Raw genomic sequence first — 24,981 nt, 5'->3', positions numbered from 1 at the left:
TGCTGTAAATAACGTAACGTCGTCTTTGAAATTGAAAAAAATATCTGGGATTACGGTAAGTAATACGGGATTTCCCAACATTTACTGTCACAATTTCATACGAGGATGTTATGGTCTTTTGGGGTTCAAAGTAGTTCCAGGATGCAACCAGCAGCGAGAAGCCTTGATAATGAGTGCCTTACGGGAGGGCGGCTTGTTTGTGCCAATAACCGACTCCATCACTCATGAGTTAATGGATCTGATTGGATGCCCTGTGTGATTCTAATCCAATATGGAAAAGTTATTCCAGCTACGGGCAAGATACCGTCAAAACTGCCATGCCTCGCAGTAAAATTTGCGCTTGCTTACGATTTCCAGCGAATCTTTTATTATCGAGCGGGAGGGTAATGTGCGACTGGTTCAGATGGCGTACGGCATTGCGGGGAGAGCTGATTCGCCGCAGAAGGAAGAATGGAATGCGGCCGTTAATTAGTTGCAGGCAGACAGCCAGACGCAGGTTCGGTTCGCCCACGTACGAATGGCGCCAGCGAAGGCATCGAGACTGCTGCTTCGGCAAACTAAAATCACCGGGTTAGTAGGGTCATACACACAGGAATTTGAATATGTGCAATTGCATCTGACAACGCAACATTTGCAAAGCTGAAGCGTCGTCCAAGTCTCTTTTCAATTCTTGTGTTGCACAATGTAGCACGAGTGACAGCAGCAATGAAACTGCTGATTTGGCAAACCAAAATTGCTGGGTCATCAGGATTGTACGTGCAAGTATTTGGAAACGTGTAATTTCATCTGAAACAGCAACATTTAATGAAAGCCCACATCTTTGTTCTGGACAATCAAGTGCTCGACTCTTTCTCCAAATTATAGCCATGATAATTGACTCCCATAATGGTCGACGGGTCCAAAATATAAGCTCTTTTAAAATCTCAGTATATATCATACTAAGAACAGTTTGTATAGTTTCCAGGAGTAATGTGTTGCTAGTGTAGGTAGTATCATCTCCTATCACATATTCCAACCTTCTTATCAGAGTATACCTAGCTGGATATCATCGTTCTGTACCTTTTTTCCAAAAAACAAGCACATAATGCACAAATAGAGTACAAGTATAGAAATCCAGAAAACATGACTTGTCATCCGGATCCTGCTGTTACCCATTTCTCACAATACATTCCCATCAACGGGGCGTGATCTGTTTGAACAAGATGGCCGCCATGTTTGCGTGGCAGTGCCTCATGTACATCATACCAAGTATATTAAGTACAACCTTCCGATTGCAACTCCACTGACAACGCAGCACAACACCAGATACAGACTCCTGTATTCTGGACTTATGGTGGACGCTAATGTGATACTTTAACACCTACATGTGGCTAATGCAATCTTGACACTTGACAATCAGTGTTGCAGTATCACTGCTTGAAATGCCTAACTGGTACTCAATGCCTAACTTTGTCTTCCTACAACATACAGTTAGGTACAATCTGCACTGGGTGTGTATACTGGGGTGTGTATTTGTGTTAAGCTATTTTTAAGGATGTACAAAACACTGGCATTGTTGTTGTTACTAGAGAATTTTATGATAAAACATCTCAATAGTTAACTACCAGAACATCAGTATTCGTCAGCCATGAATTACATGTGTGTAAATGCAACTGCCTGCCAGCCATTTCATCAAAAGGATAATTTACACCACCTATTGAGCTTTGAGAGAATTGCAGCATCGGATACTTGCATTACATGGTCAAACTTACACATGTAAAAGACAACAATTATACCTAGTACCCAAAAGTATGGAATTATTTTCTGTCTTGACCACGTACCTGTGAACACAGCATCATGACAAGTTCCACTACAGATGTGCTGGACTTCATACACACCAGACCTGCATGGAGGAGGGAGGAAGGATGCGTTACATCTGTGGAAGTGTAGGGGGCACTGTTGCACCAACGAGATGGAAGAAAGAATATTCCTGACAGCCCGACTCTTGTTACTGTTTTTGGCAACAACTCTGGGGTGGAGCTTTTAAGTGTATTATGTGTCCAGTTGGGAAAAATTCTAGGAATTTGTCAGTCATACAGTAGTGTATACCTTCAATTAGGGCTGCGTACCTAAACGTAACATCAGGTACAGGTACAGGTACCGGTACAGAGGTTTAGGTACAGGTCCGGACCTGTACCTGTACCTGAACAATTTGACGCGGCAAAATACAGACACAACACAAAAGCAACAAAGGCGGAAGGGAAAATGACTGACCTCTGACCTGATTTGAGTTTGTTGACCAATCACAACCCTGGATCAGCCACACTCTCGTGATGTCTCGTGAGACTGAGGATCTCAAATCAATCGACGGTGTCTTTTCCAGTGCTAATTTTTCGTCTTTGTGGTAGGATTTACCTATCTTTAGGCATATACATGGTGTAAACTAGCTATTTCGGTATATACTCGTTACTTCATGATCCGGTATTTTGGACCTGTACCGAAACGATTTTTACGGTATTGGACCGGTACAGTGTACCGGTCCGCAGCCCTACCTTCAATGAGCAGCTCCTGGCCATGGCTTCCCACTAGTGTCCTGGACAGAAACTGAGCAAAGTCCAGGAAGATTTCCCTCAGCAGTGGTGCCACTGTCTCCAGCGACCTCTCCAGCTTGGAGGTCACTGTGTCATTGTGCCTCTCAGGGAAACCTGATAGAAAAAAAATAACAAAAGCAATAATACTTTAGATTAAAAAAAACAGCTTCCTTACTTTGCATACTTGTATAAAAGCTCATCTCTATTCAGATCTGTAGTGAAGCACTGAAGAGAAGAGACCTTCTTCCAACAGAGATGAACTTAATGAAACCTTGGCTGAGCCTTTAGCTTTCTTGACAAATCATACTCGCAGGTAGCCTGGGTGCCAGGGCCTACACAGACCAGTTCCTTGGCTCCAGGCCCAACATGCCCGAAAGGAAATTATACCACAGCCCACCTCAATTAGGAGCTAGTCTATGCTGGCTAACTCTGGGCCTAGCATGCTATGGGTCTGGCATTCAGACTAACACGTAAGTACAGCTACCACATTTCTGTAGATGGTAATGATCCATACAACATTTAGGAACTGTTCTGCTGGTACGGCACATACATATGTATGATGATACAGTGTATTAGTATCCATTCCTTAGTTACCCTTACTGTTGGGTAATACTATTGTGTGGAGCTGTGTACCTGAGTGGAAGCTGTGAGGCCTGGGGAGACCAGAACCAGGACCAAACCCAGACGGGGTGGACTGGGACCGGGTCCTCATGCCTCCTGCCACCCCTGTCTGAGGGGGCGGTCTGGGGATCACCACTGCTTGGTCTGGAAAGAAGCAAGAAAATGTTGAAAGTGTATGTACTAAATTAAATGTAGAAGTAGTATATGTAGTAGTACACATAAGTATGTAGAGGGTGATATCTCTGTAAATTTTGTATATAGTGAGATATCTCTGTGTTTTATACATGACCTGTACTTATCTTGCAATAGCATAAATGTACAAGGACTTTCAGTCATTCAATAAAGGTGATTTTTCAAGAACTAAAGATCCATTGTTACAACACTGAAATCATTTGCCAAACCACTACGTATTGTTTCTACACCCATTGTAAAAATCTGCAATATTTATATATAATCTTGAGGTAGCAGACATGTAAACAGTAAATGTTAACTTAAAGGTAAAGAAACAGACTGTCATAATACAATTTTGATGCAAAAAAGACTGTCACATAACATCACATTCACCAGAAATGTGCTTCTGATGTGGAAACTGAACCAAGAACCGACAGACCAATAGAAAGGCTAACTGCTTCTTCAATAAATCTGAACATGTTAGTGGTCATGTCTAAAAAATAATAGTTTGATGTGCTGGTGTGAAAAGAGAAAATAGGAGGAAAGAAGAAAAACTGATGGAATGGGCACGTCACCTGTAGATTCAGTCTTACTTGAACTGATGCCGTTAGTGTTCATGACGGGCGGCTCGTGCCTAACGATGCTCCTGTCAAAGGAGTTCCACTTCACAGGCTTGTTGTTGACTGTGGGTTTTGTGTACGCTTCTTCTGTCACCTCGTACACCACAGATGTGGGGCTGTACTGGGCCTAGAGAGAAAAGAAAGTTTTCATTTTCCCTCTATTGTATATAGATTTGGGGGAACTGCATTTACATCTTTTGGTTGTAATCAGTTATCTTTAGAAATATAAATTTTCCATTCATCTGACTTGATTTTGTCATGGTTCATCCAAAAATATCTATGTTTTCAGCTTTGTTTCAGTCACAATTTTCATATCATCACATATAGTTCAAGTGTCTTGGTACAGAAAATAGCTCACAATAAAATAGACCACAATCATAATAATTTTGTCTGTTAGACAATTTGTTCACCAAAATAAAGACTCTTCGAATATCTTAAGTATGTATAAAGAGTCATTCAGAAAAAGCATGCCAAAAATCAGACTGTCTCCATATACATTGTAGTATAAAATAATCATATTGAAGGAACCAGAAGATTGTGTGGATTGGTCAAGAGCTTCGAAAACAAATCAACCCCTGATGTTGACCTTGACCTTGACCTTGATCCTTCCCGTTACCTGTATGACCTCCTCGTCAGGTTTGTCGTCCTGCTCAGCGGACATGGCCTTTAGTTTCCGTAGCAACGCTGCCACGTGAGACGGGGTCGGCAGGGAGTCCTCCTCCTCTTTTTTCTCATCTACACACTCAGTTTTCACCTACATTATGCAGTGTTAAACAGCAGAGGGAGAGAAGGGAAGATAGACAGAAGGATGGAACTATAGTGGCTACAAGACAATGGTGTAAGTTGCTTTTCAACATGACTGTAGTTTTTTTCAGAACTATCATTCCTACTGAACTGTTTTTATCTCAACTTGATTGTTTTCAGGCTGCAACATATTTACTGAAATTACATTTTTTCCCTTTCTGAAGAAATTAAAAAGATAGATTCTCAAATCAGAATCTCTTGCTTCCTTTACTCTTTTTCAATTAAAAGTTTACTTCTATATTTGAAGTAAAAAAAACTATCATATTATATTTATTAATACTGCTCATTACCGTTTTGAGGCACATTAAAAAAATGAATGGTATGATGATGACAACATAAAAAAAAACTGATATAGGTTTTTAAAGTCACATAATTTGCTTGATCCTCAAAACACTGATACCACAGAAACAAAAAAATGTGTGGGCCAAAAAAGACTGGCTGTAAAATAATGGACACATTCTAACCTGGTCGTAGGTTAGAATCACAAAAACGAACAAACAGAAACACCCACAGAAAAGAAAAAAGACTGAAACTGAGAAAAGCCCCCACCGACAACACAAGTAAAGCAACTATTACTGTAAAACCCACCTCCAATGCAACAAGGACTCACCTCGGTAGCAGTTACAGGTGCTGCTGCCCCCTGTTCTTCAAGTGGTATCTCCTCAAACTTGTCCTCTTGAACAGGCAATGGCTGGTGTTGTACCTCCTCAGTTGTTACAGTTACTGGTGTTTCAGGCTTGATTTCTGCAGGCTGTATGGGTGCCTCTGCCGGCTTTGGACTTTCTTTGTTATCTTCCCCCTTCTTGTCTTCTGTGACTTGTGTTGCATCTTTCTGTGTTTCATCTTCCAGCATTTTCTCCTTGGCGAGTAGCGTCTGCGTGTTTTCACTGGTAAAAACATTAGTTTCGAAATCCAGTCCCTCGTACTGTGTCTCTGGGCTTGGGCGGGTATCTAGCACGCTGGGTGAAATTTCTTGCTTAGCGCTTGCAGCTGTTCCTGCTGTATCTTTTGCACTTTCCGACTCATTTTTCGCATTTGCTGACAATTGCTCTGGTGCTGCAGCCACATCCTTTAGCTCAGCGGTTTTCTTTATTGCATCATTCTTCTGTTCTAATCTGCTGTTCTCCTTCGTGTTGCTTGCTGCTGATGCAGCCACTCCCTCCGGAGCTGTCCCCCCCTTCCCGGCAGTAGACCCTTCCATGACCTGGTGGTTGGCGGCGTGCGTCGCCCTCCAGCCGGCGTTGCTGAAGTTTGCGGGCTGTCCCGTGGGCGAGTTGACGGCGCTGCGCGTGCGCCGGTAGGGCTCGGATGGAGACAGGTCGGGGTGGGTGGGTTCCAGGATGTCGCGGTATTTCGACACCATCAGGACTGAGATGAAATACACCACGGCCAGGCAGAGGAACTGGGCTTGCTTACTATCCTCCTGGAGATCAAAATAAGAAAACACATGTTTATATCCAGATTGGTAAAGTCAGTATGCTGGTTTTCATATAGGAACTGGACTTGTGGAACAGTCAGTTTTTACAAGAAGTCGAATCTGTCCTTGGTGCTGAATGTCTTTCACACAGAAAAATCCATTTTATTCAGACATCAAAATAGTCAAAATCACAGCTCTTGAACCTTTCCCTTCAATATACAAACAATGAATATGTATTTTACATATACAGCATCTCGATGATTAAAAACATAGAGGTAAAGTGATATTTTTCTTAGTTGCAACTACAATCATAAGATACATATTACACGTATTCCCTCAATTATTCCATGCACTTGCATACAACACGTCATCTTTTTAAACACAAAAATTAAAAACAATCTCTTCAACTCACGACATCTCGATAGACCACGGCCCGTAGCCTGTTGATGTCCATGTCCTGCAGCAGTCTCTCTGGGTCGGTCACCATGGACACCACACCCGGCAACCCCGACATGTTCTCCACCAGGTTCTGCACGGCCAAATTTGTAGGCTAAGCAGGCGTGTAGAGTTAAAGGGAGACACTCAGAGAGAGACAGGAGAAGACAGAGAAGTACTAACACAAGGTAGTACAAGGTGCTACAAGTGACAAACAGAGGTTTGAGTGAAAGACAGTCGTGTATCTTACACCACATCAATTTCATTTGTTGTTCTTCAATCCAAGAGAAAACACTAAATGTGAAAACAGAGACCAAGGATTCATGCCTTGGTACACTCTGTTTTAGAAAGTCAAAGAAATGTGAAGAGATCAGAGTCAGAAGAGTTACAGGCTTTGAGTAACAGACTTTTCTAAAATACATGTACAACTCTCTTCAGATCTCTTACAGTACTCTTAGACATGACAACGCAAGAAAGTTTCATGTTGCTATAGAAAAGGACAGATCACAACAACAGACGAAGATACACATTCAAAAGCTAGTACACCTTTTCAGTGACATAATGATACTACAGTCAGGCACAAACAGATTACTGAATAGATAATAAAAAGAAACAGAAAAGTACCTTTTTATATGTATTTAATAGGTACATTGTACAATTGAGCAGTCAGGAAAAGATGAAACATGTATTTGTTAAAAAAAAATAAGATAAAAATGCTGCACAAAATGAACCATCCCTAACTGCTGTGGGACATGCCATGGGCTCTGATGAAATTTTTTTAGGAATGGCGACAAAGAGATGGGCATGCACAAAGAGGTGAAAGCTTTGGACATAGAAAGGTAAGGTGAAGTTAGAGGTTGTAGTTTTTAGTGTGTTATTACTTGAAGGATAGACTGGAGAAGGGAACATACATGATTGTTGGGGCCCTGTGGATTGAGAAACTGAAAGTTGGTGGGACTGAACTCTGAGAAGGGAGCGGAGGGATCCCTGGCAGTGCCTGTACCCTGTAGCGACATACACTGGCATATCAACATTCTCAACAGGGCTCAAAATACTGGGTGCATATGCACCTTAGTGCAGGTAAAATTGAGGCTGTGCAGGTGTTTCTGATGTCTACCTGCACCTAATCTGCACCAGTCCATGTAGGTGTATGTGCAATTTCATTAGTTGCATTGACTGTTACCACCTATGAAGTGTAAAGGAAACAATGGAAGTAGTTCCTACATCCTGATTGGTGCAGGTAGAATTTATTTGGTGCAGGATATTTAAATGTTATCTGCACTGGTACAGGTATGCAGGGAAAAGTATTTTGAGCCCTGTCAACACATCTGTCTCTAAGGCAATTATGGCAGGCTGCTAAGGCATTGTATTAAGAAAAAATCTCTTTGGTGTTTCAAAAATTGATGACTGGCAGACATTGACAATGACATAACCTTGAGATACTTGTTAAACTTTGATGTGAGAATATAGTGGTCATGAAATGCATATTTGGTGCCGATGTTACATCGTTGCACAAAAGTAACAAAAAGCAGAACATCCTTTGCCTGGGGAATAGGGGCATTGTTGAAAAATTGTGAAATGGAAGGTTAGTTGTGAAATGTTGTTAGTATACAAATGGGTGTTAGTATACACACGCACACGCACATGTACTTGAAACAAGGACATAGATGCAAAGAAGGAAAAGAGAAACAAAAAGATACAAACACTGCATGAAATATTACTATAATTGAAAATGCTTGTCAGATTTGCAGAGTCTAAGATAATTTCCAAAAGTTATATCCAATTCGCTGCAATTGAAGACATTTCATCAAACACAAAAATTTTCCATACACCAAAACAATGCACAACCAAACCTTAGCGATTTCCTGAGCCCCTCGCAGGAGGGACTGTAGGTTTTTCTCCCTCAGGTCAGCGGCAGCGATTGTACCCCCGTTGGCAGATGGTTTCTCCTTCTGACGACACTCCAGCACGTTCCTCACTGCACAACAGCAGACTGGGCAGAACAAGATGCATATTGTTTTTAGCTTAGCAGGTGGGAACAGAAATATGTTATGTCACGTCATGACTGCTGTTTCTTGTCCTGAAAGTGAACAGTGATAGGTATCAGATGAACTTTGGTGAGGGATATTGAACATACAAATTCGGTAACTTAACATTTTTTTTCAATAAAAAGGATTATTTTAAGCAAGAATACATACTATTACATAAAACAAGAATGGCAACAGTTGCTGCTGATATATAATGTTATTCTTTCCTTCACATTTGGTTGTTATCAGCTACCTTAAAAAAAGGGTTCTGCAGTATTCTCATCTCTGCTAGGGGGCATTTTCTAAAGGATGGCCAACTATCTTCAAGTATTTGCATGCCTTCTATGTCTGAAAAAATATTAATCCAACTCGATTGTAGGCTGTCCATTAATTGCAAAACTAAAAAGACACTCCAGGTGGAGAAGGAGGTTTGACTCACTGATGCGGAGACACTGCCTGAGGATGCCTCCTGAGGACATGTTCTTCTCCACCTCCAGTTCAGCGAAACTCAGCGAGCTGGCGAACACCAGCACGTCCACCAGGTTCATCAGACGGTGCACGAATGAGATTGCTGCCTCTATAGTCAGGCCCTGGGATGGCTCTATCACATCCAACTCATACTGTGAAACACAAGAAGGCAGGTGTCAGGTTTGTATGCATGGTCAATGCATTATATAGGGAGATTCTTGTGACAAGAATCTCCCTATATAATGCATTGACCTGTATGGTAATAGAAAGGAGATAGAATAATGAACATAACTGTATACAAAAAAGGTTTTTGACAACCTTAAACTGATACTAGCTTTAGTTACATGTAGATAGCTGCATGTAGATACATGTAGTTACATGTAGATAGCTTGCTTCAAATAGCAATATCCCTTTCTTCTTGGGGTGCTAACCTCAAACGCTGTCTTGAAACACAAGCAAGCCTTATTTTAGTCACTTTTCTGCTGCATCTAAGGCATGTTGAACACTTAGAAGCACACACAGAGACTTGACAGTATCAGTTTTTATCAAAAAGTGACTGACATGTCACATATGTATACCCAATGTCACATGAGGTATGTTGAATTTTCACAGACACTGCACACATTGCATTATCAATCACTGAAATAACAAAATTCATCAGGTGTACATAAGCTGACTTACAGAAGGTGAGGTAGCAGAGGCCAGTAGTGGCAGGATCCCCCCACAGGCGATGATGAGGTTGTCACACAGCTGGGACACCAGGTGGATGGTGTTGTGCACAAAGATGGCATTCTCACTCGAGTTCACAAAGTCTATCACTGTCTTGGAGCTGTGGCTGGAAAAATACATGCACAATATGTATTAACGTATCTGAGTATACAACATAATTTGTTTAAGAAAATACTCCTATTTGTCATTTCCATGAGTAAGGCCGCTAAGTAACCTGATAATTGTCAGAACAATAATTTTTATGGAATTTTAGCACGGAAGTTCATCTGAGTTGGTTGATTACATACTAAGTAAAAATTTCACTGTTTTCCAACTCAAATACATTTGACTTGCCAGAACTTTCGACCAAATCTCCCAAAGTTATCGACTTCTGACAAACTTGGACCGAAAAATATGCGGAAAAATCACATGTCTAATGGTCTTAGGTGAAATAGCTGATAGTCGAAAATTCCAGCGAGTGAAATTTCTTTGAGCGTGAGAACAGTTTTTCACTAGATAGACAATTTTATCCTGAAACATCAATCAATTCCTCATTGCCGTTACCTCCTCCACACTTGTATGTCCGTCTCCAAGGAGAACAGCAGGTCAGACAGCAGCCGTTGGTGCATGGGCGACCAGGAGAATTCTGGGATACGGAACATGCTGGTGCGCGGCCCTGGGCTGAACTGCTGCCCCGGGGAACCCTGGGATTTCTGCGACCCTGTCCCGGAGGCGGGGCTGGTGGGCTGCTGCGATGGAGACACCGTGGCTTCTGCTTGTGTGCCTGCAGTAGCTGCTGCAGTAGATGCCACAGTAGAAGCTGCTGTAGTGGTTATAGCTGCAGTAGTGATAGAAGCTGCACCGTTGGCAGAAGCTGCAGTAGTGGTTGTTTCTGAAGTTTCTGAAGAAGCTGCAGTTTTGTCACTCTCACTAGAGGGAGCTGCTTCTGTGCCGTTGGTTTCAGCAGATGGGGCTGCAGTTTTCGCTTCTGTGCTAGGGGGAGCTTCTCCTACATCCAGTGTGCTCTGAGGCTTAGGACCATCAGCAGAAGCCTCTACTGATGATGAGTTTACTTTTTCGTTACTGTCATTACCACTGTTCTCTACTTCTGATTTCAACTCCTCTGTCTTAGCACCAGTATCTGCAACATTACTCTCCTTATTAGGTTGCTCTGTAGAATTCGTGTCGTTTTCATTACTAATACTAGTGATAGGGCTAGCTGCAACTGTTTCCTCTTTGGTCCTGACTTCTTCTGAGGGAGGTTTTTCATTGCTTATGGCACTAGTTTCGACCCCTTCCTGCACTGTGTCTGACACTGCTGGAGGTTCTGATGTGGTTTCCACATTGACAGTCGGCTCTGTAGCACTTTCTGCCTGCTTGTCTGCTTCACCCGACTGTTCCGTTGTCCCGTTTTCCGCCACGCCAGCTACTTCATCAATTGCACTTGTGTCTTGCATAGCTTTATCGGAAATCTTCTCTCTGCCCCGACTGTGTTTCAACGCGGCTGCAACTTCCTTAGCCACGTCTTCCGTCGACAGCTCCTCCAAGTTCTTCCCCGAGAGCCAGTCTGTCTCGGTGGTCGCTAACCTCGCCACCACGTTGTCTATGACAGAGTTCAGGAAGGACGCTGCTTCCTTATTTGCTGGGGCCTTGGCGGCCTTATTGTCCTCTGCAGGTATGCTCTGTGGCTCTGATTTGCTACTGACTCCACTTCCTTGACTTCCAGTCCCTGCTATGCTTTGAGACAGAGTTATGATGCCTTTCTGTATGGGGCTAACAGGACTTACCTCCCCATTTACAAGAACATTTTCATTGCTACTGTTTGCTGACTGTGTGGCTGAGACAACAGAGTTTTCTGGGACCTTTGCTACTTCTGCTGTGCTGTCATTGGTTGCAGCTGCTTTGTCGTTGGCTGTTTCTGCTTCATTAGATGATTTGGTACTGGATTCTTCTATTCTCCCATTTGCAACTGCATCCTTTTTGTCGGTGCTGTCAACATTTGCAGTTACTCCATTTGCTGTTCCACCCATGTTGTTGGCCTGAATATTGCTTGCCTCTGTATTGCCATCTGCAGTTATGGATTTTGTGCTAGATGGCGCTGCTGCACTACTGTCAGCAGGTGTCTGTTGGTCTGTCTTCCCGGAACTGCTGGTCTTTGGAAAAGATGTCACGATTCTCACTGGGCTGACACCTGGGGGCGTGCCAGTCCCTTTCTCAGACATAGCTGTGAAGAAAAAAACAAGGAAGATGACAATTTGAACATTACAAACAACTGAACTGAACTGAAAAAGAGTCTAATATATCTAAGTAATTTCAAGACAGGTACATTGGGGTTAAGGCAAACTATCAGCACTAGTGCAGCAATGCATTTGTAGAAAAGGGTTTTAATATTTCATTCCCTTTTAAAATGTGATTACTTGGCCTATGAAAATTGTCACATGAATTTGCCATTTGTTAATGTACTACACAATGATAAAAAGTTAATGTATTTAGCAGAATATACCCACCTGATATGCTTCTGACTTCTCCATGCTCCAGATCAAACTTCTGGTACTGCTCATAGGCTTTGGCCAGCTGGTTTTTGTGGTTCTCAAATGACACCTGTAGAGTCAAGTAAATAAAGATGTTTAAAAATATAACCACGCCTTCCTGTGTAGGATTACAGATTTTTAACACTTTCTCTTAGATAACTTTGAAGGTTCTGTAAAAGGAGGCAATGAAGGAATAGGCAGTTAAAAGTTAAGCATGATGTTTCCTTGTTTTATGCCAAAAAAACAGTTACTCAAGCAGCTGGATAAGATTTTGGAATCCTACATACTGTACACATCCAGTTGCTTGAGTAACTGTTTTGGTATATCTTATTACCTGGATGTCTAACATTTATCCACATTTCCTTGTCTTACTTTCGTGAAATAGCCTTGAAATCTATCTCTGGCTTTCTGTACAATATGACTGTAGCTGTACCAGTAACACTCGTACATGTACACATGTACATTTGTACCTTGGAATGTGCAATGGCGAGAGTGTCGACCCAGACGCGCCAGCCTCCGTACTCGTACTTCATGGCGTGGTACAGCAGCATGCGGAACAGGGAGTACACCATCTCTGTCACCTTCTGCTCGTCCTTGTTGGCAGGGTGGATGTAACACAGGGAGAACATCCAGTCCTGCCACACTGAACACTGCAGCAGGGTGCTGCAGCAAAATACAACAAACAAGAGTTCCACGATCTCATACCTTCGCCAAATGATGTTAACCCTCGTGGGTGACGAATTCATTATACAATTTTAATAATTGATTTTGTAAATAAGCGCCTCATTTGCATGGATTATATCAGTTGATCATATTCTCCACCCAATGACAGCCTTATCTTAACAAAAAAGGATATTATAGCACTGCCTCATAAATTATGCAAATGAGGTCATGATTTAAATAGATTATGTTTATTGATGTTCACCTTCACTTAACTTCCAAATGTGGCAAGTATGAATTCCCAGCAGTTACAACTGTGAAATTATAAACATTTGCCATTAATTATGCAAATTAGGTCCTCATTTACATAATATATATCCTCAGATGTTTTTTCTCGTTCTCAAGTAGATGTCAGAAGTGTTTTATAGTTCTATCATCGAACAAAGCAGATTTATAGAATTTCCTCATTAATTATGCAAATTAGCTCCTGATTTGCATAATTGTCATCTGATTATGTTAAGCATCACTTCAACTACCTACATACCAAAATCACGACAATCCGTCAACCGGTTCTTGAGTTATCCTTCTTCGAAAATTTTTCAACAAATGCTCCTGCAGTTCCAGAAAAAGCCGCTAGGGGACCCAAACTCATGTCACTTCTTCCCTATCCCAAGAGCTATCTGCCATCCAAAATTCGTGACCCTAGCATGTCCAGATCACGAAATATCAAAACCGGAAGTTCTGCTGCAGTACCTAGGAAAGCCGCCAGGGGGCCCAAAATCTAATCGTTTCTATGTCTCATGAAGACCTACCCACCTACCAAGTTTCATTCCAATCCATCCACTGCTTCTCGAGTTATCTTGCTAAACCACAAACACACACACACACACACACACACACACACACACAAACGCTACTGAAAACATAACCTTCTTGGCGAAGGTAATAATGGACTTGATGTGAAACATGTTGTATTGAGTTGGGGTGGAGGGGGAGGGGGTAGGTTTCTACTGTATGCATATCTCTTCTCATATGATATCGTTCTTCAGTTTTTCTGTGAATTTTCATGTGTACAAATTTTTGGTGCAATTTTCAGTTAATTTATCCCAAAATCTGATTATTCGTACATTACCCATATTTTGATAGAACAATTGTCATAAGAATGTACATTTTCCTCTTACAAAAAGGCCAAAAGGCTTCTATATGGAAAACAGTAGACTGAATATCAACGATAATGTTAAATTTTGCATACTTAACATCAGACATCCTAAACTATGATAAAGCAATGCTAAACGACATGAAAGTGATTTATCATGCCATGTCTGTTCCTACCGTCTGTTCTCCCTGCTGTTGTTGAAGAGTTTGATCATGTCTGACAGGAAGAGCTTCTTCACTTCCAGAACCTTCTCCGTGGCTCGGGAGCTCTTAATCAGCCGTGCCACCACCTGCATAATCACTGCACACAAAATGCAACAGCACAAATATGCATATTTGGAACAAGCCATACAAGTATGCAGGAAACACTGAGATTTTAGAAAGTCATCTACAACATGAATTCTAAATTCGATTTTAAGAATTGGGCCGGACAAAACATACATTGAAATAGCTTCTTTCAGCAATGTTATAACTTAGAAATACATTCAAATATACAAAGTTGTCATCTGTCATAAACTCAACTTGAAAATTCTAGTCCTTCTCCCTGCTATAAATAGAAGGTAGCCCTGTTGCATCAAGCCTGTCCTACATGATCCAGCTACAGGCTTTGGCAGTAGGGAGAAGGTTAAGTGACTGGGTTAAGTGATTGAAAATGAAACAGACAATGAAAGAAACCAGCCATCCTCTGTAGTTACCACTGGCTCCCTACTGTTAGCCTGGTGTCCAGCCTTGTTAGCTTTGGTCCACTCCCCAAGATCCACTACCCTACTAGCTACATGTAGTAGCGGATCTTGGGGAGCGTACCAAAACTAATAAGGCTGGACACCAGGCTACCCTACTGTCACCAATACTCATAGCCAGGTACAATAGACAGTCGGCAGTAACTATGAAGGATGGCAACACACTCACTCACTATCCGGTTTAGAAAGAAGGGCTAGAACGGCAGGTTTAATGACAAGCCGAGCATACGTACTTGGGTTGTGTACTCTACAGGAGGAGTCAGGCTCGGGGTGGGGCACATGTAACACCTGTGTGCACACCTGTTCTGTCAGGATCTGCCAGGAAAAAACACAAGCACGTTACTATAGCAACCAATCTTTCACAAAAAATGTAAGACATTTCAGACATTTCTTCCAAATTAAAGGGACTGTACATGGATTTTTAGATTAGCAGAGCAGAGTAGCAACTGAAGTGAAAGTACTAGGAAAAATGTTCAGGCTAACCTTCAATCTTAAAAATGGAAGAGACTATCACATTTTACATGTTGTATTTCAGCGACACCCCCCATGTAGGCTTTCCAGTGAATCTCCCATGCTTGTACTTACCTCATACAGTGCATTATATGTTGTCATACTGAGTGTGTCTGTGTGTAACATCAGTCTATCCCCCAGCAGGGTGAAGAGGCTGTGGGCCTGCATCAACTCATTCTTCCTCCTGTAGAGGAAACACAGGCTATGTTATAATGTGCACATTACATCTTTATGGAAGAAGTGGTGGACTGCTGCTTTGTATGCATAACAATATATTATAGCAACTGTCAGAATAAAATCCATCCCTGTCCCTGAAGTTACATCATACTGAAAATCTTATCCCTGTCCCTGGTGCTGAAGGTATATAACACTGAACACACCATCCCTGTCCCTGGTGCTGAACTAACATCACACTGAAAACACCATCCCTGTCCCTGGTGCTGAACTAACATCACACTGAAAACACCATCCCTGTCCCTGGTGCTGTACTAACACCACACTGAAAACACCATCCCTGTCCCTGGTGCTGTACTAACACCACACTGAAAATACCATCCCTGTCCCTGGTGCTGTACTAACACCACACTGAAAACATGATCCCTGTCCCTGGTACTGAACTAATTATCACAATGAAAACACCATCCCTGTCCACATTACACTGAAAACAGTGTTCCTTGTATTGAATTGATAAATATAATGCATATCTAGACAGAAGGTAATGCCTTACTTTGCATTGGTGTTCTTCAGGAAGTATCCCATGACTTTCAGAGCCTGGACCCGGATGCCTTCACTAGCTGATGCCAGAAGCTTAAAGATTACCCTGACATGGACACAAAAATCAATGAGCAACAACATAATTATGCAGATCACAGACATTGTAGAAAAACAATATTAATTGATATTTCACTCTTTTACCAGGACTGGGTAACAGCTTTCAGTTATACACGTGGTATGACTTCACATACTGTAATGAAAATACATCTATGTTGTTTCACTGGGTCAGTCCATTGAAGAAGACCAGAGTGACTGGTCAAAAGTTCTAGATGAGAACAATTCAATGTGTTGGAACAAAAGTTTTAACTTGTAACAGCTGACTTCACATTAAATGATAAGTTATTATGGCTTTCAGCTGGGGTACATCTTTGGCACTTCAGAACAAAAGTCAACTTTATGAACTGAAACATGTTGAATGTGTGTTTACCTAACACCATTCCTCTTGTCAAAGGCAGGTATCATGGACGCCGGGTGTTCAGACATGAGGGCCACCAGTAGCTGCAGGATGTCATGCAGGTTCTCATCCTGGGCAAAGGTCAAGGTCACATGTCAAGGGTTAGGAGTCAAGGGTTAACTGAACTTGACATTTGAATATTCTCCAGTCCTGATACCATTTCTTAGAAGAAGATTAAATGGAACAGTGACAGAAGATGATCAATGCATTTACTGAAAATGGCTGTAAGAACAATATTGATTCAGGCAACTGCATCTTCTATGTCAAAACATTCAACATTATTACATAATCCATGCAATCATTTTTATAACTGGTGTGTATGATACAACGTGACTACTGCAGACTGTAACAGAATGCATTTATAAGGTACCAATATCACCTGGTATAAACATACATTGGTGTTACCATCCATTTCTATTCTTGATGATAAAAAAACAATAGCATTTTCATAAGGAGTTCAACACTTCAAATTTGTACGCCTGTAATATTCAAAAGAATGTTATACCTCATGCATAGTGAGCAGGTAGTTGAGAATGGCTTGGAGTTCATCTTCGTCCACTCCTTGATCCTGAATGGGCAAGGGCAAGGGAGACGGGTGCTTCTGAAAATTGTAGGGAAACTTTAGGAGCAGGAAGAGGTCTCACATAGAGACCCGAGCAAGTAGCAAGGCATGATGGTACTACAGAAGTGACTTGACACGAGGTCTCGCAGAATGTTTGCATACAAAATAGATGATACTTCGAGTAAAAGTCATGTCTACAAGCAAGCAGCAAGTATTCAACTGGAGATGCAACAGCTTTAGAACAGAACAGAACAGAAAACAAGATCCAGGCAAAACAGTCCTACTTCATATATTAACATTTTATGATTTTACATATTTCTAGGAAAACATGACATATTTATCGTCAGTTTCTCTTTATATAGTATCTAGTGACATTAACCTGACTCATCATCACAACAAAATCAAGGCTGAAAATGATATTACATAATTGAGATATTAATCCACTGCAAAGTTGTTTTCAAGTACCTCCTCGAAACAAATTTTCTTTCCTCATTTCATACAGTTTTTATGTCATCAAAACACTAAATAAACTAATTTAAAAAACAGGGATGTTCTACACAATTAACAGCTTTTCATTCTTTTGGAAAACTCTAACTCCTTACCTTAAGTATCAGCTGTTTCATGAACAGTAACATGAAGGCTCTGAGAGATTTCACTTCATTCTGTGTGGGCCTGGGGCCATCTGAAAGTGAAATAGCAGGCATAAGTCACAGTTGGAAACACAGCAGGCACATGCATGTTAATGCAGGTAAAATTGGAGCTGTGCCTATTCTTGCACTACTATATTTTGGACCTATATTTTTATACTATAAAAATGTAAGTGAAAGACCTCCAACACTCACCGCTACTTGTGTCCATTCAACAGAATTTGACCTCTGAGTCATATGAGGTCAGAAGCCGTGGTTTTTATTAGTCAGTTCTAATTAAATGATTTGAGCTCTCGCCAAAATACTCACAAGTGAAAAATATGAGACAAGCATGATGGACATGACCTATGATATGATTTGCAAAATATGAAAAATGCTACAGGACACTGACCCATCCCCTTGGGTGAAATGCCGCTCCTGTCCTGAGGGTTGACCACCCAGTAGAAGTGCTTGAGTGTGTGCATGAGCTGCAGTACTGTGCTGACACGCCGGATGTTGTTGTAGATGTTGGCAGACTGGACAAACTCGGTGGCCAGGTACGTGTACAGGGCCATCTGGACCTAAAACAGTGCATCATCAGATAGGTTATACATTCACTTATCATATTCTGAATAGTTTACAGAATGTAGCAACTTATCTATTCATGCCATGGGTTTGGCTGTAAAAGACATACAGCTAGGGTTGCTCAGCTTAAAAGACAGTAATTATTATGTCAGGATGTGGTGGTTGTATGCACCATTTGGAAATGAAACAGACACACTGCACCTGTTCCAGTTCTGTATTCAGCAATATACTAGCCCTACTAGCCATCATTGAAGGGTGCTTCTTGTATTCAATAGTCAATATGAGAGTTGAAGAGGTACAGGAAGTGTTCCATACATAATGCACACATTCCTAAATACTCCAAATAGGGGGCTCAGCATACAAATGACTAGCATGTACCTGTGACATGTGCAAAAGTTGAACATTACACCAATATCTCAGAAACAGTCTGACCAAAATTGCTTTTATACCCTTAACAAGACAGATTTTCCCAGCAGCAAGACAAACACTAATGACCACACTCCACAAAGGAAACTTCCCTTCCATATACAACTTTGGAACAGCCACAATACATTGCCATCATTCTAAGTGCTTCCCTTTCTCCATAAGAGGTGAGTTGGCATATCTGTGCACTACCAGGAGGCACATACCATAGACCATTAGCTCCTGGCCCTGACCCAAATGTCTGCCAAACGTACTACGTTACCTAATGGTGCTGCAGTCTTATTGATCCGCAGGGGAAGGTCATGTGCTCGCAGTACTGTATAACCTCTAGCCAAGGCAAGATGGAGCACACACTCAGAAAATGACAGCTGTAAAAACCTCGGGCAGAGGTCCAGCTATTGTCTCTCATGCAATGAGGCTAGAGAGGTCATTTACGACTAGGCAAAGGTAAAAAAAGAGCACTTTAGTAATTGTTTCAAACAATGAGGCTTTATGTCAAGCTTTACCTAGAGGTTAAACAACAGGGTCCTCTACAGTCCCTGCATTTACAAACTGTTTTCATGTAGGGCAATGACATTAAGAAGTACCCCAAAAGAACTGAACTCCAAAAGAAAGTCTACACGTGATCTGTGCTGCTTCTGATAATGTGTTCATTTGGAGGATGAACAACAAATAGACTAATGTCACCATGATATTTCCTGAGGAAGTGTAAAATATGAACTTTCAGGTAGATTCCTTGGGTTTCTATCCTATCCTGACTGCGCCATGGTTTCCCCTGACAAAGGAAGCTTCCTCAAGTGTGGAAAAGTAATGGATTAATCGTACAAACGGCACCCGTGAGACCTATATCCCACCGGCTTCTGTCACAAATTGATGGCTCTTGCCTCAAACCTATCTACCTCACACCTCTGGGGTGAACGTAACCTTCCGCGTGGTACCGACCGACCGACTCCGATACGCAGCGAATCGGCGCTGCCCTCTGATCCGTGGAAGGAAGGTCAGCGCGAGAGGGACTCCTGAAGCCTTGGCATTGACAACATAATGGTGCCTATAATGGTATTTCTGCAGCTAGACTACAGCAGGGTGACATGCATAACAAAAACCTGAAGCAGGTATCAGTCAAGCTAAAAGGCTGTCTCGTCTCGACCAAAGTGGAAACATGCCTTCCTATAGATTTCCACACATGGCTTCAGGAGTAGTATTGATGGTGCCATCATTTTACAGCCTGGTCTATTGGGAGGCTTTATACTTGTTTGGGTGGTCCTTACTATGAGATTGGCAAGAAATCATTGTTACCAAAAGGATCTGCAGCAAATTAGAGAAGCAACACAAAGTCATCATTCAATGTCTCTAGTAAATCCCTTACAGTACACCATAGCCAGTCAAAGGCAGGAATAGAAAATAAAGACACTAAACTTTTCAAACAATGCCTAAAAACTTCTGCTTCTCAAGAAAATTTCACAGATTTTTATATTTTTCTGCAGAAATAGTAGCACACTTTTTCAGCTAGCCTTCAAAAAAATACAGAGCTGCACTGAGGACAACCCTGCAGATACAGAATTGGACTCCTGAGCCACATGCGAGTGTACATGTACAACAGATGAGAAGAAGGATGCACGTAGAAGTTTTCATCGACAATGATGGACAACCAAGGAACTGTAAAGTTAATGGTACAGGTTTCACCATATCTATACCAACTGACCTTGTCCTTAGCAAATCCATACAGTACATCATAGTCAGTCAAAGGCAGGAAAAGAAAATACGGACACTAAACCTTTCAAAGAAAGCATGCAAACTTCTGGTTGTCACCAAAAGTTTACAGATGTATATATTACATATTACTACTTTGCAAATTCCTGTGAAAACAGTATCACAGTTTTTCAGGTAGCTTTTATACAGATGAGAAAATATACTGCAAACGTAACTGTGAGGTTTTAACCACAGCAACTGACCTTGGCGGGTGTGTATATCCAGATGGTGGGGTTAAAGAGGATGTGGTCCAGCAGGTTACGCAGGAGTGGTCCACCGGTGGGCAGGGAGGCCAGGTACTTAGCCAGCTGGAGAAAACTGTCCAGCACCTGGATGGTGATGTGCTTGCGGGTTGCCTGTGGTAGAAGAGAAATACCGTTAGTTTAGCTACCAAAAATTACCATGAAAAAAATCTCCTATTGTGTCAGTTTTTCAAAGTCTACCATGTTAAGGTTATATATATATATTGCACATGCAAAAGATGTTCTACTTTCTGTTGGTGCACTGTGCACAATATCCTATTCCTTGTTGTCCTATCTGTGCATAGACAGAAAGTGGGATTCCCTTTGGAACTAGTGAAGAAGAGAATTCACCTTCTCCAGTAGATATCCAATCACCAGGAAGCCTTTAGCCTGGATCATCTGCTGCTGGGTCCGCACGGAACTCTGCAGGAGGTCAGACAGCAGGCCAAGCAGCATGGAACTGTGGGAAATGGGGGAGGGGGGTGGTGGTAAAACAAAGCATGTTTGCAATGTGCATCACACACATCAGACGATATAAACCTTAAGACGGAAGGAACTAAAGCTCACTCACTGACTATCCAGTTTAAGCATATTCAGTTAAAGGGTATTCGTAGTAATGTCATTCTGATTTATGTCAGAATGGTGCAGATGTATTGTACTGTTTGTTCTTGTTGTTTGGTCTCTGTTATGCTTATTGGCACACTGGGGAGCAAGCTTGCTGCTTGTGTAACAAGATTTTGGAAAGGAAGTCTGAGTAAAACAGTTAAGGATTCTGAAAAATTTCAGTTTATGACAGAACTGTATGTTACAGAAATGATGTAACGTTATCTGCACAGTTATGAACACAAAGAAGCACAAGGCTTCTTGAGACGATTACAGACATGTTAGACACAAGTACATGTAGGATGCGTACCACACACTGTAGTCCAACTCTCCATTCTGCTGAACATGATCCAGCTGAGCAAACAATGGGAACAGAACCTGCAACAGACATGCACACAGATGTTAACATGGAGGTCAGGACTGTAGTCATGTTATTATTAATATTTACAGAGGCTGTACCAGTATCAAAATTCAAGTTCAAAGGCAATACAATGATATCTTGTATGCATTATACATTCAGAGGGACAGTGTCTGAATTTTGTAACAGGAGGATGAAGTTATTATATAATGTCATGTTATTGTATTAGATACATATAAGATGTGTTTCAAATGTCATAACACTTGGAGTGCACAGAATATATTGACATCTGATGATTTTCCAATCTTTTGTATGAGGTTATATATGACATTTTCTGTCCCACTGGATCTGAATTGATAGACCAAGAGGGTCTAACCCCTAGCATAAAGAAAGAGCAACTGAGTTGTAACAAGCAACCTTATTGGTTGATGAGTGTGCATCATCTAAGCTTGGGATATTGTAAGGCCTTGTTGAGGAATAATTCATGGGGTTCTTCTTTAGAATTCATTGAAGTGGATAATGGACCAATAGAGGATAAAGTAAAGCTTAGGTAACATCTGCCAAAAAACAGTTACTCAAGCAACTGGATATGATTTTGAAAGCGTCAGACGTTTCAGCTAGTATCCACTAGCTTTCGTCAGTGACTGAGAGACCAGAGGGGAAAGCAGGTTTATATACACAACCTGTTGATTGATATGCAAATAAAGTGAAGACAAATTTTTGGAAGTCGAAAAAGGAACAAAAGTCAGACAAGTCAAGACAAGATGATGCAAATTAGTCTGAAAGCTCCTGTTATACAGGACAGGAGCTTAAGTGTTGTCTGTCCTCGGGGCTGGGAGTGCCAAATCCCAAGTGCCGGAAAGATCGACCCGTAGCCCCCCTTCCCTGTTGAGGGTGGGGTTGTACATTCTTTCATATATTGCCTCTTTAACACCCCGTTCCCACCAAAGCGCTCAAACCTTCAGATCAGTCTAAGAAAACCCAGAAGTGCAAACCATTGACCAACAAAAACAAGGCCAACATCACTATTCCGTATGTCCAAGGAGTATCTGAGAAACTCCGACGGATCTTCCAAAACTTCAACATAGCCACTAACTTCAAACCTCACTCAACCCTCAGACAAAGACTGGTACACCCTAAGGACCGACCTCAAAAAGGTACCAAGGCGAATGTTATCTACAGACTCAAATGTGAGGAGCCCAATTGCAACAACACCTACATAGGAGAGACAAGTCGACCGCTTAAAGTAAGATACAAAGAACATTGCCGATCTAGTGCCAACGGCTACTCCTCAGCTATTTTCCACCACCTACAACACAACCAGGGTCACTCTTTCAAACTCGAGTCCACGGATATCTTAGACCGTGAAACACGCTGGTGGGAACGGGGTGTTAAAGAGGCAATATATGAAAGAATGTACAACCCCACCCTCAACAGGGAAGGGGGGCTACGGGTCGATCTTTCCGGCACTTGGGATTTGGCACTCCCAGCCCCGAGGACAGACAACACTTAAGCTCCTGTCCTGTATAACAGGAGCTTTCAGACTAATTTGCATCATCTTGTCTTGACTTGTCTGACTTTTGTTCCTTTTTCGACTTCCAAAAATTTGTCTTCACTTTATTTGCATATCAATCAACAGGTTGTGTATATAAACCTGCTTTCCCCTCTGGTCTCTCAGTCACTGACGAAAGCTAGTGGATACTAGCTGAAACGTCTGACGTTTTCAAAATCATATCCAGTTGCTTGAGTAACTGTTTTTTGGCATATCGTATTACCTGGATGTCTAACCTTCATCGACGTATCTTAGGTAACATCATGTCACCGACCAAATGTCAATCTGTCTTACGAGAAATGCTGACTTAATCGATCTTAGTTAATAAGAAGAGGTCAAGTGATATGTGATACTAACCTGAATGCCCCCTATGGAGTGTAGAGCACTGTGGATAGACTGGGTCACTATGGCTCGAACATCCTGGGGAGAAAAGGCAGGAAATTAGTATCAACATATACAAACTCTTGAGGGTATCAACCATTAGAACAAAAATCATACAAGCAACTCTCTCTATAACTTAGAATATAACAACAGCAGTTTGTTGAATGGATTCCTTTTGTTTCTTTGTTTGGTCATTTGTTTGTCCCTCTGTTCATTCATTATCTACTTTATCCATCCATCCATCCATCCATCCATCCATCCATCCATCCATCCATCCATCCATCCATCCATCCATCCATCCATCCATCCATCCATCCATCCATCCATCCATCCATCCATCCATCCATTCATTCATTCATTCATCTATTCACTTGTTTGTCAATGAAGGTTAGACATCCAGGTAATACGATACGCCAAAAAACAGTTACTCAAGCAACTGGATATGATTTTGAAAACGTCAGACGTTTCAGCTAGTATCCACTAGCTTTCGTCAGTGACTGAGAGACCAGAGGGGAAAGCAGGTTTATAAACACAACCTATTGATTGATATGCAAATAAAGTGAAGACAAGTTTTTGGAAGTCGAAAAAGGAACAAAAGTCAGACAAGTCAAGACAAGATGATGCAAATTAGTCTGAAAGCTCCTGTTATACGGAACAGGAGCTTAAGTGTTGTCTGTCCTCGGGGCTGGGAGTGCCAAATCCCAAGTGCCGGAAAGATCGACCCGTAGCCCCCCTTCCCTGTTGAGGGTGGGGTTGTACATTCTTTCATATATTGCCTCTTTAACACCCCGTTCCCACCAGCGTGTTTCACGGTCTAAGATATCCGTGGACTCGAGTTTGAAAGAGTGACCCTGGTTGTGTTGTAGGTGGTGGAAAATAGCTGAGGAGTAGCCGTTGGCACTAGATCGGCAATGTTCTTTGTATCTTACTTTGAGCGGTCGACTTGTCTCTCCGATGTAGGTGTTGTTGCAACATAGCCACTAACTTCAAACCTCACTCAACCCTCAGACAAAGACTGGTACACCCTAAGGACCGACCTCAAAAAGGTACCAAGGCGAATGTTATCTACAGACTCAAATGTGAGGAGCCCAATTGTAACAACACCTACATCGGAGAGACAAGTCGACCGCTTAAAGTAAGGTACAAAGAACATTGCCGATCTAGTGCCAACGGCTACTCCTCAGCTATTTTCCACCACCTACAACACAACCAGGGTCACTCTTTCAAACTCGAGT

General features: G+C 41.8%; 1 protein-coding gene across 1 annotated transcript in view; it reads right to left on the bottom strand.

Annotated features, from left to right (window-relative positions):
- The window catches only part of LOC109467929 (neurobeachin-like), a 144,644-nt gene that overhangs the window by 83,522 nt on the left and 36,141 nt on the right, over positions 1-24,981 (bottom strand). Inside the window, 25 exon segments of the mRNA XM_019766085.1 lie at positions 1,821-1,882; positions 2,532-2,684; positions 3,204-3,335; positions 3,938-4,109; positions 4,599-4,736; positions 5,397-6,209; positions 6,616-6,732; positions 8,492-8,631; positions 9,105-9,285; positions 9,815-9,968; positions 10,406-12,065; positions 12,349-12,442; positions 12,843-13,035; positions 14,365-14,488; positions 15,161-15,242; positions 15,513-15,621; positions 16,165-16,257; positions 16,639-16,736; positions 17,171-17,233; positions 17,830-17,909; positions 18,266-18,434; positions 20,814-20,966; positions 21,204-21,312; positions 21,766-21,833; positions 23,723-23,785. Of these exon segments, the coding sequence (XP_019621644.1) occupies positions 1,821-1,882; positions 2,532-2,684; positions 3,204-3,335; positions 3,938-4,109; positions 4,599-4,736; positions 5,397-6,209; positions 6,616-6,732; positions 8,492-8,631; positions 9,105-9,285; positions 9,815-9,968; positions 10,406-12,065; positions 12,349-12,442; positions 12,843-13,035; positions 14,365-14,488; positions 15,161-15,242; positions 15,513-15,621; positions 16,165-16,257; positions 16,639-16,736; positions 17,171-17,233; positions 17,830-17,909; positions 18,266-18,434; positions 20,814-20,966; positions 21,204-21,312; positions 21,766-21,833; positions 23,723-23,785 (5,220 nt within the window).

The sequence above is a fragment of the Branchiostoma belcheri genome, unplaced genomic scaffold (assembly GCF_001625305.1).
Source record: "Branchiostoma belcheri isolate BF01 breed outbred unplaced genomic scaffold, Haploidv18h27 scaffold19, whole genome shotgun sequence".
Taxonomy (NCBI): Eukaryota; Metazoa; Chordata; class Leptocardii; order Amphioxiformes; family Branchiostomatidae; genus Branchiostoma; species Branchiostoma belcheri.
This window is presented reverse-complemented; position numbering and strand designations above follow the sequence as displayed.